Genomic DNA, 15,244 nt, shown 5'->3' on the forward strand with positions numbered 1-15,244 from the left:
ATTAAAGATCTTGTTATAGGGATTTAGGAAAGTGGGCGGTTCGCTTGTCTGGGCGGTTCGCTTATCAATCACGTTATGCACTTTGTCGCCTCTAATTTATGTATGCACACAGCGAGCTCAGGCGGCTACCACTTACTGAGATCACCATTGCTTCGTGTAGCCTCTATTGAGCTTGCCCCTTTTGTCATCTTGTCTCAGGGGTCTTCACAGCAACTAGAAACACGTTTCAAACAAATGATAACATGGAAATCCGATGTGAAACACAGTCGTGAGATCTATTCTCTCATAAGCCCTCAAAGCAGGCCCTTCTACCGTGAACGCCCCCGACGCCCCACAATCATAACGTTCCAACGAACACCCCGCCAGCCTGACATGATATGCACCGTCAGCTCTCCCTTTGCATAGTCATTACCACCAACTTGCGTGAGCCTTGCATACACTCTCGCGCACGCGCGAAGGTATGCCGTGTCTAGACAGGGAGTGGGTTCCCATGAGCAACCAGCGTGCTGGACTCTCGCGCCCTTCAAAACGTTGTGTGCTCCAAACTGAGCCGTACGTACATGCGCTCATGGCTTTTGATCGGCCGCCGCTTGTGCTTGCGAAGCCATCTCGCGTCCGTAGAACTCTACCAGCATGGTAGCGTAGGCCTCCAGTTCCTCGACAGGGATCGCAAGTCGAAAGTCGTTCAAAATTAGGAATTGTAGCTCCAGATGATTGAGCTCGGCAAGTGGGAGACCACCGACCTAAGCTGTTAGTATGAGAGTCACTCGTGTGCAGCTGGGGGAGTCTTACCTTGGCGTATCGGGAATTTGTATAAAATACATCCGAGAAAAACTTGCTTGAGCATGTGACGCCCGCTATCATCAACCGATGTATGTTGAAGCTGTCCACAACGAAATATGTTGAAGGAGCATGTCCTAGGGCAGGCACATCCTCCAGGGTTGGTCTCGAGGCAGCCTTTTCCAAATCGTCATCGTCATCCGCAAGATCGGAATCGGTTTCGTCGCCCGCCTGAGGCTCCCGCACGGGCGTGGCAACCTGGGGATGCTGGAGGCTCACACCTGTTTTTTTTGACTGTGCCTGTGCCATTGCGCTCCGCCCCGCTTCCTCGCTCTTGGCCACCATGTCGTTCACGCGCTCGGTCATGCGATCAAAGTACACGAGTAGACTGAGAAAGACCTCGAATGTGGTAGGGCAGTACTTGTGGATGCGCGCAAGATAGCTCAGAATTGTTATTCCCGGCACGTTTTTTCCGTGGAAAGCCAGGACAGAGTGGCTTAGAGGGCTAGACGAGCCCCCGGGCGAATCGTTTGACTGGTTGGCTTGCTGCTGGTGTGTCACGTTACGCTGCATGGCGTCGTGTTGCTGGTCGTTTGTTGACGTGATCTTGGTGAGAAGTGCCGCCACCATCTCAATGATATCGTCCACGGGCATCGCACTGATATCGTACTTTGTCTGCTCTGAAGGGTGGTCGTCGACACTGGGGCTGGTAAACGTATTCGAGGCGGCGAGCGCTTTGACATGGGCAAGATCGCGCACGTGAACGACAATGGACCTTATCGCGGGCGGCGAGTTGTCGGAAGAAGAGAATGGGAGGTTGGACGCAGCTGGCGAGAGCTGCTGCCACGGAGGCTGCGGCGAAGACGTCTCTGCGACTGCTGTGGTCGACATGGTGGGGTCCATGGGCACCTTCTTGGCATCGTCGGCGGGAAGCACGGGAGAAGCGTGGGCTGGAGAGGAGGATGAGGGTGGCGAGGGCAGGCGCGAGGCCGCAGAGTCGTCTTTTGTGTGTGATCGTGACGCAGATCGCTGTGACTGTTGAGGTTCATGGATATGTGCATAAGAGTGAGGGTGGTGGTGTTGTATAGAAGGGTTCGCGATCATAGCGTGGAATCGCGATGGTTGAGTGATGTAGTCGTTCAGTACAGCTGCCATAGCATTGAGATTGACGATCAGGTGGAGGTGCGAGTCTGGGTGTGTGGTTGTCGATGATATCGTCGGCACATATAATCGCTAGCTGATTGTGATGATAGCTGGGCCAAGCGAGGGCAGATATATTAGCTATGGTGTGTGTTGAGGCGTTTCGGCAGGCCGGCCGTGATGTTGGTCGTCGAGTGGTTCGGGAGATAACGTCGTACTTGGCTGAGGACGAGGGGCAAGACGTAATGCGGGCGAGGCCTCACGAGTGAAATGTTGCTACACAATCAATGACTGAACGCGCACGAGAACAGGGCAAAAGAAAGAGGACAAAAAAGTATCGCAATGCAATGCCGTATGCTGGGTATCTCTTGAGGCACTGTGATGTTGTCGTTGCCGTTGCTCTGCTGTTGTTTGGGTTGGGATTAGGATTGGGGATTGGGAATTAGGACGAGCCGGACTGGTGGATGCAAGGCGGCGGCGGGCACGGGCAGGGAAAAGACGGTGATGGATTGGAGTGAGTGGGTGGCAGTGACAGGCTTGGGGCTCCACTCCCACCTAATGTACACTGGCACTGCAAGTTGGAGGGCCCCGAACGCATCGATTCTGCCAGATGTGGTAGCAGATGCCGACAAATTCTCGGAATCGGGACTGCCTTTTGGCTCACCAACTCTGGCGATTCATCAAGGACTGGAAGGCTGTCATGCTGCTCAGAACAGGCAAAGCAAATCTCCATGCACGGTGACGGCGATGGTAGTGATGACCACCCATTCCATGCGAATGCAATGAGCAGCCGGTCTCGCCCGCGTCATCGAGTTCAAGTTGGCTGGCAACGGCGGGCCAGTTGCTCATTCCAGCGTGCTCATGCACATCGATAAGGTATTCAAGGTCAAGGACGAAGTGAGATAAATGTTGAACTTACACACAAATGGCCAAAGAACTGCCACTCGGATGTGTCCAAATTCGATTTGGTTCTCAATCGATCTTTATGCGGCCGTCGGAGCCCAAAGACCAGCCCCAAAGCTCCGAGATAAAGATGCAGCAAGCGTTCGAGACTTCAACTCCGAGCCTCCAACGGAAATTCAGGGTTCAGGGACTCGAGCTGTAGCCGATAGCGTCGGCGGCCTGGATAGCGGCACCGGTTCCAATAACCCTGCACCTTTTGGTGTGGTTCTTCGCGCTCCTCGATTGTTCCCGTCTCCTGCTTTCTTGAGAGCAGTGTCGCGCTCTTCCTTCGCCAGCTCCTCGACGTCGGCTCCTTGGGTGGGGGACGGACGTTTCCGTGGCAAACCCCTTCTGTGCCTGTTGCGCCAGTCTTTCGAACCACTTCTGGTGTTGCACCCACTTCTTGCCCGCTGAGAAGCTGTGAAACAAGGCGAAAGGAGGAAGAAAAGGATCAAGAACAAATGTTCGCAATTCAAGAAGCGTAGCCTCCGCATATTTCTATGCGAGCTCCAATCCAGTCGCTCTTGCCTCGCCAATCCTCCGACAGACCCGTTATCGGTCTGGGTAGCTTATTAGCAGCCAAAGCCCTGCCCACGTGGGCCCCTAAGTGATTTGATAGATTGATACTGGAGACGCACACCTCCATGGTTGATCGCGCGCAAGCGATGCGATGCATACCTCTTGCTTCTACACCTTCACCGATAGTTTCAGCCTTCAGAGCTGATCTTTCAAGGTCAAGCTCAACTTGCCAGCGGTGAGTGCTCAAGAACGTGGCCGACAGAATTCTTCTCTCCATAGGCACGCGCCCGACGGATAGGCAGTTAGTAACGCAAGTTATAGAACTAAAAGTAACCACGTTGGCGTAGACACGCCTTCTCATACGACCCTGTAAAAGGTACATGCGCAGTGTGACACGTCAGAGCCATGATTTCAGCTCTTTTTCTGATTGATGCTGCTCTATGATGGAAGACGCGCATGATTGTTCATCCCCTTACATCTTCTGGGGCTTGTCATCCGTCGGCTTGCTGTAGTCGTCGTCCGGCGTGAACAACCATCGCTCGACACCTCGCGCCGTCAACACCGCCAGACGGATGACGCCACCGGAGCTGCCGTCATTCCTGATCGCCTCCCGCACGCTCTCCTTCACGTACTGGATGGCCTCCTTCTCCTCCATGTTCTCTCTCCAGTTCCTGTAGCAAAGCGCCCGGATGTAGGTCGAACCCGAGCCGCTAATCGCCCATGGCTCCTTGTGCAATGACCCGCCGAGGGGTACCTGGTAGACCTCGCCGCCGTATCGTGGGTGCCAGCCGGCGACAAGAAGTCCCGCCCTGAGTTTGTCAGAATGTCTGCTCTTGCAATGGGGAGGTTATACCCACGAGAGCATGTCCTTGTTTGCATAGCAGATCTCCGCCAAAATACTCGCTGCCTGTCCGGTTGTGGCTCGCTCGCCGTGGTGCACCGCATGCTGATCGAGGTGGCGCTTCACAATGTCTGCCACAGCTTGCGTGTCGGCGGCTGATCCTGAGCGGCAGCACCAGATGTTGTCGTCGATCATTGTGAGCTTGTCTGTCACGCGGTTGGCGATGACGGGTCCTGTGGTTGTGCGGGAATCGGCGCCTAGTCGGTCAGCATAGGCCGGTTTCGAGCATTTTCCCGGGCGTACCTAGAATTACACCATCCTTGAAGGTAATTGCCATGCTATCATCCTATTAGAACACCGGCCGTGCTGGGAATCGCTGGGACGAACATTGTGGTACCCAAGCTGCAAGATGTTAGCGAATTGACCCAAAGTGGAAACGAGTCTAGGAACAATTACTCAACCTCGCCCGCCTTGAGGGCCTGCATATCAACGTGGATGCCATCTGGGGTCCCCGTTAGAAAGTGATCCTGGGTACTGCCCGCAGCTGGACTTGCCTGCGTTCAGCACGCCTGCGTTGCGACCATAGGCCATGATTGGGTTTCGTGTCGGGAATCGGGATTCTTTCGTTCGTTTTACAGGTCCGGGGTCGTGGCAAGCTCGCGGGTCGTCAATGTAGAGAGAAAGCCGTACGCTTCGTGGGGTTGTAACTTGTAGCTCGGGTTTGGGTCGATGATGGAGCTCAGGCAGCTTCTCGACGCGCAGGCCCGTCGCATGACATCAGTCACGTGACGAGTTTCGCAGCAAACAATGTCTGGCGCATGACAGGGCTGGCTGAGGTATCCAGAGTACTTGATCAAAATATCATGTTTAATAAAGGGACATGTTGGAATTTGGAAGGGGTTGTCTACTTCTCATTCCAAGTACAAGAGGTTGGTTTGTGCTTTGTTGAACTGGCTACCCTGTCTAAGTCTGACCTCCAAGATCTCTCGTGAAGGTGATCCACGTACGTGATGTGAAAGTCGTCTATTGCAAATGCTCCTCACCTTGTGTATATCATCAACGCTTTCCACTATGTAGCGAACAGATATGGCCATATGCTAGAGATGAGAAGCAGTGAAGCATCGCCTTTTGCTCGCAAGCAACTAGCAAAGAAACAGGCACGATCATGGAAATCATTAATCTAGCGCCGGGGGAATATGATACATCACGCTGAAGACGGAGGCAGTACAAGCACCGTAGAAATGCTCAGTCTATACATGCCGATGGCGTTATGTGCGTCGTATATTCAAGGTGGCCATGGCAGAAACCAACTCTCTTTGCCTATGACTTTTTCTCCAGCTTCAGCTCAGTATTTACCTGGGTATCCTCAGGTGTCTGCCCCTCCTCGACCTTTGCGCCTTCCTTGCCTTCTTCGCCACAGCCGCAGTCATAAAAGTCGCCAATATTGTTGCAGTCGAAAATCTCCTTGTCCAATCGCTCATTCACAAGGTTGTGCGCAAAGCACATCCACCCTGCGGCAGCGTTCCTACTGCTCGTCTGAGGGGGGTATTCAGCGAGGAGCTGGCGGAAGTGTCGCGCGCAGTCGCCACAGGGATAGAGTCGACCGAAGAGATGGATAAAGGTCTCGAGAGCGGTGCGGTCGGAGGCGGTCGGGTTCTCTGGGAAGCGTGCGGCCATGGTGTGGAGGAATTTCCACGTGGCGCGGCCAAGCTCGGCTCTGTGGATAGTTAGCAAATCAACCGGAATGCCAGCACTGCATATACATACTTGAGCGTCGCGTTCTCCAGCTTGGGCGCGATGCTCTCTCCTTCTAAGATGCCTGCTGGCAGGGCCTCCATGTCCACCGCGAAACTTGGCTGGTCAACAGCCTCAGGTGCAGACTTCAAAGGCTCAGATTCCAGAGGCTCAGACATCAAAGGCTCAGCCTTTAGAGTCTCAGCCTGCACCTGCGAAGGTACATAGTCAGGGTCGCGGTTGTAGCCCGCATAGCCGCTGCTGGGCGAGGAAGAGAAGAGGTACGAGATGCTGAAAAGGACAACGAGCGCCAGGACGACGGTCAGCGCCAAATTTGAGCGACGAGCCATGTTAAGCGCGGAAATGCGAAGAAGCAGAGCGCTATGATATGGATTGTCGCAAACGAAACAGAGGACCGAGGTGATCTAAGGGAATATCATGGAGTCGCGAGAGGAGAAGGCGGCGACGCAATCGCCCAGTCTCATGATAATAGGCTGATGAGCTGAGGTGGTATCAAGGGGTCTTGGCCATGTTGGTCTGTGCCTGTGTCAGTAGTCTAGGCGCCCCACTATGCAATGGGCGGGGCTGAGCTCCGGCGGCGTCGGCCGGGTCGGACCCTGAATACCCGGACATGTGACGGGCAACGGCTGACGAGCACAAAGTATTCAAGGCTGCCTAGCTGTATCTCGATTTTCGCCGTACATCCTTGCCAAATCTCGCGCTGCGTCTACCCAGAGACTGAAATCTGAGTCTGTGCGTGGGCGCATCGCGATAGCTACGTGACATATAGGAAGTCAATGAATTGAATACGGATGTGTACGACACGACTGGAGTAAAGCCACACAAATCACTTCAGCCCAATTAGACTATTAAGACAGAAAAATTGACATGTCGTTTTCGTGAAAGCAGAAATTGGTAAGGAAACTGTTAATTCCTTTTGTGGCGACTCTGTTCCCCTTCTCCGCATTACGGATCTCGTTTGTGATATCCGACATGTGCATAATAGGGCGGAGGATGAGATCCCGAGAAATTGGTCAGAAAACTTGAATGACGCTGACCGATAAAAACGAGGGAAATAACCTACACAGACAGTCGTTCAGCCGGATGTTGAAGCCAGCCAAGTGAAAAGCGCATTTCCTCCCGCCCAGAGATGCTTCTTGGGGTTGGTTGGATCGTATTGTTGACAACAATCTCGGCATACGCATCCACATCCATGGCGCTTTTACCAAGCTTCGTTCCTGCCAATGCTGGCTCAATTACATCCTTTGCCGGGTAAGAGAGAGACCTCTTGGGCATCTAAGGTGTAGTCGCCAAATTGTCGAAGAACTTTGTCCTCACTACACCGGTGGTGACGAGAATGGCCCGGACTCCACAGAGCGGTGGCTCGAGGCGCATCTGACCTGTCAAGATAGCGACAGCAGCTTTGCTTGCGACGTTACAGACTTGTCACGGTAGCTGCATGTCGCCAGCCACGGAGCCAATGTTGACAATGGTTCATTTCGCGGCAATCAGAAGCGGCGCGAATGCTTGGGTCACGGCAGCGACAGCCAAGAAGTTGACGTCAAACATCTGCTTGTCAACAGCCATATCTGAGTCTAGCAGAGGCATTTTGTACCCTATCGAAGAGTAGGCTTTTATCAACAGTCCGAATCAAAGCTCTGGGACTCACCTGCGCCTGAGTTGTTGACGAGGAAATCCAGGGGTCCACCTGTGGCAGCCTTGACAATTGACATTGCTGTTATAATCGACCCTTGGTCGTTTACATCAACTGTAGAATCTCGAGGCCAACATCCTTGACGTGTTCGACTTTGGTGGCATTGCGAGCGCTGGCGAAAACTCGAAGGCCCTTCCTGTGGAAGGCTTGGGCAAGAGTATCACCTATTCCGCCTTCACTGCAGCCTGTGATGAGAACTGTCTGTTTGACCATGTTGACGATTGTTGTTTAAAAGCTTGGCCTGATGGGTTCTATGGTACGTAGCAAGGCCTTTTGCTGCGTATACCTTTAGATGTATCTAGAAATCTGAGAGGCGGAAGATGGGCCACGAGCATTGTACTTCCGTGGATTAGCAATCGGTTCAGATCAAGCTCCGGAACTACCGTCATTGATGTGAGGCGACGTTAACGCTAATCGATATCTACTACTCAGAATTCTGAGTAGTAGACTACTAGTACTTTAGCATCGTCAGACCATGGAGAGAGACCAGACGGCAAAGTGCCGTCGAAGTGTGTCAGTTCGTTCGCCGAGTGTATGCACATTGCTGAGAACACTTGTAATAATGCATGCAGCTGCCATAGCATTCCGATCGTCGCACAAAGTCTGCATTCATTTTCGGTACTAGCTCTTATATCTCAACAAATCAACAATGCTACTTCTATTCTTATCTATGGCGGTTCCATGGCTTCCGCGACTCTGACGATACCTTGACTCACCCCAACGTCACCACTTGATCTGAACGTACATGTATACAAGAGTCTGGCGCAGATTGTGATGAAAACGTAACGAATCCCTATTGATGAATGCAGACTTAATGTTCTATATCGATGGAAATAGAATGAAGATCCATTCCCTTCGCTGCATGTGGCCGAGTCTAGGATCGGGCACGTGCAGGCAAGCACGGATAGCTTGAGCGCTATATTTGCTGGAAGGCCTTTCTCAGCGGCTAAGTTAGCTCACCATCGGTCAGATAGGCATCATTAGTTCTTGTGGAATGCCCGCTCTTAAATAACTGGGCAGCATGATGAGTGATCATGCCACGGTGTTCGGCTGTCTGATGATGAGATGACGCCCATACACCGGTAGGTTCGCAACGAGTTTAGAGCACTGTCCACATCATATATGAGTCAAAGAAATGGCTCCGTGATAATTTAGCTTATTCAATAACTTGTGCGGATTGCCATGGTTATTTGGCGTGGATACGTTGCATCCTCTCCTTCGTTCGCAGGGCGAGTCTGACTTACATGCCCTCGGCATCTAGCGTTGTTCGAATATACTTAGGTACTACTTATGTTACACATCGCACTAGGAAACTACCCTGTACTTGATCAGTGCACTATGAAATAATTATCAGACCTGCTGCCTCAGTGGAAACCCTAATGGCACGTTCTACAGCCGGGTGACAAGACCCTTGTGCCTTATCAAAGAGACAAAGACTAACATCAACTTTAGCCAAGCTGAGAAATTCAACTCCGCGCAACATTCACGTCAAAGGGCATGATGTGGAATACTGGCGAGCTCAGAGTTCCCTTTTCCAGAGGAGCTACCAGCACTGGCAACATTTATTCTTAGTACGTGCATAGGATCCGAAGTGTACGAGCGACGTGGAGGCTGAGCTGACCCGCATCCTCCGGAGCATCACACGTACTCCGTAGACTGCGACTAATTGATGTCAGGACATTCCGCCGGCTCACCTGCGGCCCTGCTTCACCGTTTCTCAGGGAACAGGCGATATACGTGAGCCCCGAGCGCACCACACACCATTTGCCTTGGTTTCAGGACACAGGCGGGAATGCCAGTGGCTGCATGTATCTATTGATCAGATTCACCCCACGCTTTGAGCGCGTCGTGCTTTCGTCCGTGTCGTGAACTAATAACACAACGCGGGACTGGCATGGCGGGGTGGAGGTTTGCCTGCACTGGCATTCCTAAAGGTGGGGGGTTCTCGATGATGGAAAAGGACATGGAGCCATCATGGAACGATTTCGACAGAGCCGCCCACCGATCTAAAACAAGGCTCAAGCTGCTATTGTGATACGTACCTAGAGGCTAGAGTCAAAGTGACTTTGACGGATCACGTTCGGCTTCCATCTGTGCCGCTTCTGGGGTTCGCAAAGGAAAGTTCAAACGACAAACACTTGGCTGGATCGCTGGGAGAATGGAGTCAATTTGCGGGTGGCGTTTGCACACGTGGAGGTGCTGCAGCGCTCTTGAGCTTGTTTATTAATATGCAGTCCGACAGCGCTGGGGCGAGGAATTGACTTTGTCTTTAATATCCGTACTTTACCAACGAAACAACAAGTTAGTACTCGGCGCATACTTACATAGGATATTGTGGCGGTCGTTGATTGTCGTATCTACATGTACATACGTACATATAGTGTTGGTAAGGAAACGGTGGGCGGAAATGAGCGTCAGATCAAGCAACCATTACCAGAGCTACGTACATGATTCGGCGATTTCCCCGAGTGATGGCTTACCGAATATGGTCTCTGCGGAACACTGGACGGCAATTGGTAACTTGACATAGGCAGACTCCCAGCAGATCGTCCCTTTCTGGCCCACAACAGCTCTCTACATATAGGCTCTCTTCTGACAACCTGACCGGATTGTCGACGCAAATCATCAAAAGACCACCTCTGTGGCTTGTCGTCTAACTCTCCCCTCATTACAATCGGGCGCTAAGGTCGGACCAGTCACTTGGTGGAACGGACTGCGACCAGCCAGCCAATTATCTGCTCTGCTTGCTGCATTTCCCCTGATACGGCGGTCCCGGTGCCGCATGGAAGCCAGAAGGGGCTGTATTTAAGGGGTACTTGACTCACGCTGTGGGCTACTGGGGGATAGAAGTATTTCTTTACCGTCGTTCCTGAATTGAAGTGCCGCTACGCACTTCGCATCCCCACACGCCATGATGGACCTGGACCCGCCGAAGTAATTTCCAGCCAGGGGCCGTTCAATTTCGTTTTCACCGTCAGCTGCGCGCACTTGTACAACAGCAGGCCGACAGCCTGGTAGGAGGTGATAAGGTAATATTGATAGGATGTGCCCGGTATGAATTGATCATATCGAGACTTGAAGAGGCAGCAAGAAGTGATGTTACTGAGAAGGGAACAAGAGTACTTCATAGAACCGGATGCGCACCCAAATGTCTCTTGCTGACGCGTGCCCTTCATTCTTCAGCAGGTAGGGAGCGCTACTGTAGAACACGTTTACGCATGTCTGTCGTGTTGCAACGCGTCAGTGGGCACTCCAGTCGCTGTGTCACAACTCGCAACCGCCGCCAGCCCAACTCAAATCTCCACCGTCGCGGTACAGAGTCTGAGCTTGTAGCGTTCCAACTATGGGCAGTTGTGGGACGAAACGAGACTGGTAGTACATAATCGTAATATTTTTTGAACATTGCCAATACTGTCAAGCCACAGCTCGCTCTTTTCACTGAAGATGCTGAACCTGACACAGACAGGTGTCCATGGTGGGGACTGCTAGTGCGGTGGTGAGAGCTGCAAGCTAAGAATAACTGCAGGAGATCTGCCTGGTTTATGAGGCCTCACATCTCGACTCGACTTTCACCTGCCCCTTGCGGCCCCCTTCACGTACACCCCCTTGTCTCTCTGTTTCCGACAGCCTCCTGTACGCATTCTTCTCTGCATTTCGGCCCTCACTTTCGCTGGCGCTCTTTGAGAGGCCTCTGTCGCTCTTTTCAACCACGGTTCGCCACCACCTACTGCCGTTGCACTGCTGCCATCTCACGCCTTTGCGCAGCGGTGCCCTTCAAATCTTTGCAACCCCATCAACCGAGTGTAAGTAAATACCCCAGGTAGCTACTGGCCTCGCGATGTACCCCTGCGCATCCTGCTCCCTCGTCCTCTCCAAAGTCAGGGTGCCCAAGGAGTCAAAGGAGTGTCCACCTGTTTGTCACACCCTGTCCGCGCCCCCGGTCGAGCCCAGTAGGAGAGCAGCGCACGCCCTCACGCACGCATCCTCCTAATCCATCCTCTTCTGGTCCCTCCCACTGCCGACGTCCTTCGCTCACCTTCCTTCGCTCGCTGCAACCCGACTGACAAGACAAGCTCCCTCCTCCAGGCGACGTCGTTTCCCTCACTTTCAACCAGCGCCACCGTGCGTGCGATTGTCTTATGCCCCGGATCATCGACTGGTTTTCGAGTGTTTCCCATTGACACGATTGGATGAAATCGAGGCCCGTCTCATTCGACCGATCAACGCCTCGCTCACCCACGACAACGATTCCGACTTGTTCATTGCTCTGACGATTTGCCCGACGGTGTGATTGCTTTTCCCCCTCGACGAATTTCGTCAAGTCGCTCTTTTCACTCATCCCGTACATATCGTGCAAGTAAGTCGAAGCTGCGCCCACAGCGCTTGTGAAAGTCGTTGCTGACGTATTGTCACAAGACAACATTCGTTACAAGACCTCAGGTCTACATACATTCGTTCTACAAATTGAACATATAGTAAGAGAGCTTGTCTACTTGCTTGAGTATGCTCGCTGACAAGGGCAGTACAACGCGCAAAGCGTCAACGACACTCGCTTATACATAACTACTACAAAATGCAGACGAAATCCTGGGCACTGGCTACGGCCCTTGTCCTCAGTTTGTCGGGAGTTTCCGCCGAGAAGCCTCGTATCTATTTTCCGCGTCAGGTCCAGCGCCAATTCGACAATGTCACCAGCAGCGCTGAGCCTACCACAACTCGCGGCGGCCTCCTCGACCCCATCTTGGACCCTAGCCTAAGTGATGGCGACTCGACGGCCACCGAGGACGCGACTCAGACCGATAACGAAGATGATGGCATCCTGATCGGACCAACTGGTATCATCAACCTCCCGGGGCTCATTGGCGACGAGACCACATCATCGACACCCACCCGCAGTCCCACTGTGGCCAAGACAACCTCAGACGTGGCGGATGAGACAACGTCGGACGACAAAACCAGCGTGACGAAGACTGCTGACAACTCTGATTCCACCAAGGAAGAGTCCGAGAGTGAGAAGACAGCGGAACCCACGTCTACCACGGACGGCCTTCTCGACCCTATCCTCGACCCCATTCTTGGCGACGAGTCGACCACGCAGTCCAGCGCCACCGAGTCAGAAGAGTCTTCCGGAACCGCTTCAGCTGAGCCCACTGCAACTGCGACTGCGACAGCAACTGGCGATGAGGACGAGGTGACTGAGGTCCCCTCTTCCACCCAGGGCGGCCTGCTTGATCCCGTCGAGACGTTGATCAGCGACATTGCGGGACCTGGCGATTCTTCCACTACCGTTGACCCGAGTACCAATGCTACCGAGCCCACTCAGCCAGGGGGCGATGAAATCTCGGAGGCAACGGAGGTCCCCACTCAGCTTCCCGCGACGACCCAGGACGGTCTCCTGGACCCCGTTGAGACTCTGATCAGCGATATTGTCGGTCCTGGCTCATCCACATCTTCCGCGCCCGTTGTCAGCGAGACCGACAATGTCAGCCAACCGTCCTCTACCGGTGACGACGTCGTTAGCGAGATCCTGCCTTCGCTGACACTGTTCCCCCCTGAGCCCACTACATCTGCGCCCGTTGTCAGCGAGATCGACACTGTCAGCCAGCCGTCCTCTACCGGTGACGACGTCGTTAGCGAGATCCTGCCTTCGCTGACATTGTTCCCACCTGAGCCTACTACATCTGCACCCAGTGTCAGCGAGATCGACACTGTCAGCCAGCCGTCCTCTACCGGTGACGATGTCGTTAGCGAGATCCTGCCTTCGCTGACACTGTTCCCACCTGAGCCTACCGCAACTGATTCGGTGGCCACTGATTCTGCTTCGGTTTCGGAAGAGCCTAATGCTACCACGACAGGTACTCTCGTCCCTACTGATGTCACTTTGCCTGTGCCTGGTGATGGTACCACCAGTACCGCATCAGGTGAGCCGACCGTCCCAACAGACCTCCCTGGCAACGGCACGGTCACAGATCTGCCACCTTCGACGGATGTTCCCACCGATATTTCTACTGATGAGCCCACTGCTGAACCTTCTGCTGAGCCCACCAACATACCTGACGAGTCCACTCTGGAGCCTCCCCCAATCGGCAATGCTACGCAGACGACCGTCGAGCTACCGCCTTCTGCACCTGGCTCATCGCTGCCTACCCTTGTCCCCACCACTGATGTCGATGAGGAAACGCCCGCGTCGACACCTGCGTCTTTGGAGCCCGTGCAGCCTACGGAGAAGCCAACGACGTCTGTCGTTGAAGAGGAACCCACGGCTTCGGTGATACCAACGGCTACGGAGGTCAAGGATCCTGTTACCAGCATCCAGCCTACGGCGACTTTCACCAACACCAACGACTGGCTCCCCACGACAATTGTAGCCGATCCTACTACCTTCATCTACACTCGGCCAACCGAGGAGCCCACGGGCACATCTACAAAGACCTTGCCCAACAACATTCCCAAGAAGATTCTTCCCAACAATCCTGTCGAGGAGGCTCCCGATGGCACCGTTCTCATCAACATTGGTTTCAAGTACCCGCTCAACTACAACCACGTTGCCAAGAACACGGTTGCCGCGGCGCAGATTTTCCAACTGCTTCCCTCGGCTCTGTCGACAGCTGGCAAGGTCAAGTCGGATAAGGTCTACGTGTCTATGCTGGTGCCGTACGACACGCGTGACAAGTGGGGATTCGTCACCACCCTTGCCAAGGTCTATTACCCTGAATCTCTTCTCGACCAGCTCAGGATGGACATTGACGATCCCAACTCGCTTGTGTACAACACCGACAAGGTCGTGGTTAATGAGCTGACAGCCGACATTGAGCCCCGCATCGACTTCTTCGGTAACATGACCGGGGATGACGACGAAGACAGCCAGACCCAGCAAACGGGCTCGAACTCGGACGACGACGACAGCAACAACAACACCATCGACTCCGGTGACAACAACACGAGCACCGGGTCTTCCAAGGATCAGGCTACCACTGCCGGTATCGCTGTTGGTGCTTTTGGTCTTGCGGCCCTGTACGGTGGAGCCATGTTCATTGTTGCCCGCCGTTACAAGCGCAAGCGTCAAGGTCACCGCCGTACGAGTTCTGTCACTGGCAGTGACGCCTCCTCTGACATGCAGTACACCCGCAATGGCAGCCCTGCTATGATGGGTGGTGCTCTCATGAGCCAGGATATGTCTCACTACGGCGCCGCTGGCCAACGCGAACGTGACAGCCACGGTAGTGGTCCTTCTGCGCGCACCGCCAACATCTCGGCGCCCGTCGCCACGGAAAACTCGCTCGGCTGGAACTAGAAGTTGACCGGCCTTCCCCCTTCTCGAAGCCAACCTCTGCACCATTCTTTCTTGCCTACACTTCGATACCCTGAGGGAGGGTCCGCGAGCGGACCCCTCTGCTTCGGATGGATCTGACCTTTTGAGTTGCAGCATTCGCCGAACAAACTACCGAAATCGCGCTCATCTGGCTCCGTACTCTCCCTGCGTTCCCTTTTTTCCCTTTTTTGTTTAGCATGGCTTTGACGATGACCCGTGCATTGTCTGGTCGGTCACCTTTCTCTTACCACAGTTGCGACTT

General features: G+C 53.6%; 3 protein-coding genes across 3 annotated transcripts; 1 reads left to right on the forward strand and 2 right to left on the reverse strand.

Moving 5' to 3' along the window:
* Window positions 1-566: 566 nt before the first annotated feature.
* J7T54_004490 (uncharacterized protein) lies at window positions 567-1,884 on the reverse strand (the record flags this gene model as incomplete). The annotated part of the gene is made up of 2 exons (XM_051509074.1): window positions 567-743; window positions 823-1,884. 2 exons carry the CDS (start codon window positions 1,882-1,884, stop codon window positions 567-569), a joined length of 1,239 nt encoding a protein of 412 aa, XP_051359852.1.
* Window positions 1,885-3,853: 1,969 nt separating this feature from the next.
* J7T54_004491 (uncharacterized protein) lies at window positions 3,854-6,306 on the reverse strand (the record flags this gene model as incomplete). Its single annotated transcript, XM_051509076.1, has 5 exons — window positions 3,854-4,190; window positions 4,239-4,479; window positions 4,526-4,568; window positions 5,579-5,939; window positions 5,990-6,306. 5 exons carry the CDS (start codon window positions 6,304-6,306, stop codon window positions 3,854-3,856), a joined length of 1,299 nt encoding a protein of 432 aa, XP_051359853.1.
* A 5,937-nt stretch (window positions 6,307-12,243) lies between these two features.
* J7T54_004492 (Signaling mucin-like protein) lies at window positions 12,244-14,964 on the forward strand (the record flags this gene model as incomplete). The annotated part of the gene is made up of 1 exon (XM_051509077.1): window positions 12,244-14,964. One exon carries the CDS (start codon window positions 12,244-12,246, stop codon window positions 14,962-14,964), a length of 2,721 nt encoding a protein of 906 aa, XP_051359854.1.
* Between the last annotated feature and the right edge of the window lie 280 nt (window positions 14,965-15,244).

The sequence above is a fragment of the Emericellopsis cladophorae genome, assembly GCF_022114955.1.
Source record: "Emericellopsis cladophorae strain MUM 19.33 chromosome Unknown NODE_54_length_149988_cov_118_678836, whole genome shotgun sequence".
Taxonomy (NCBI): Eukaryota; Fungi; Ascomycota; class Sordariomycetes; order Hypocreales; family Bionectriaceae; genus Emericellopsis; species Emericellopsis cladophorae.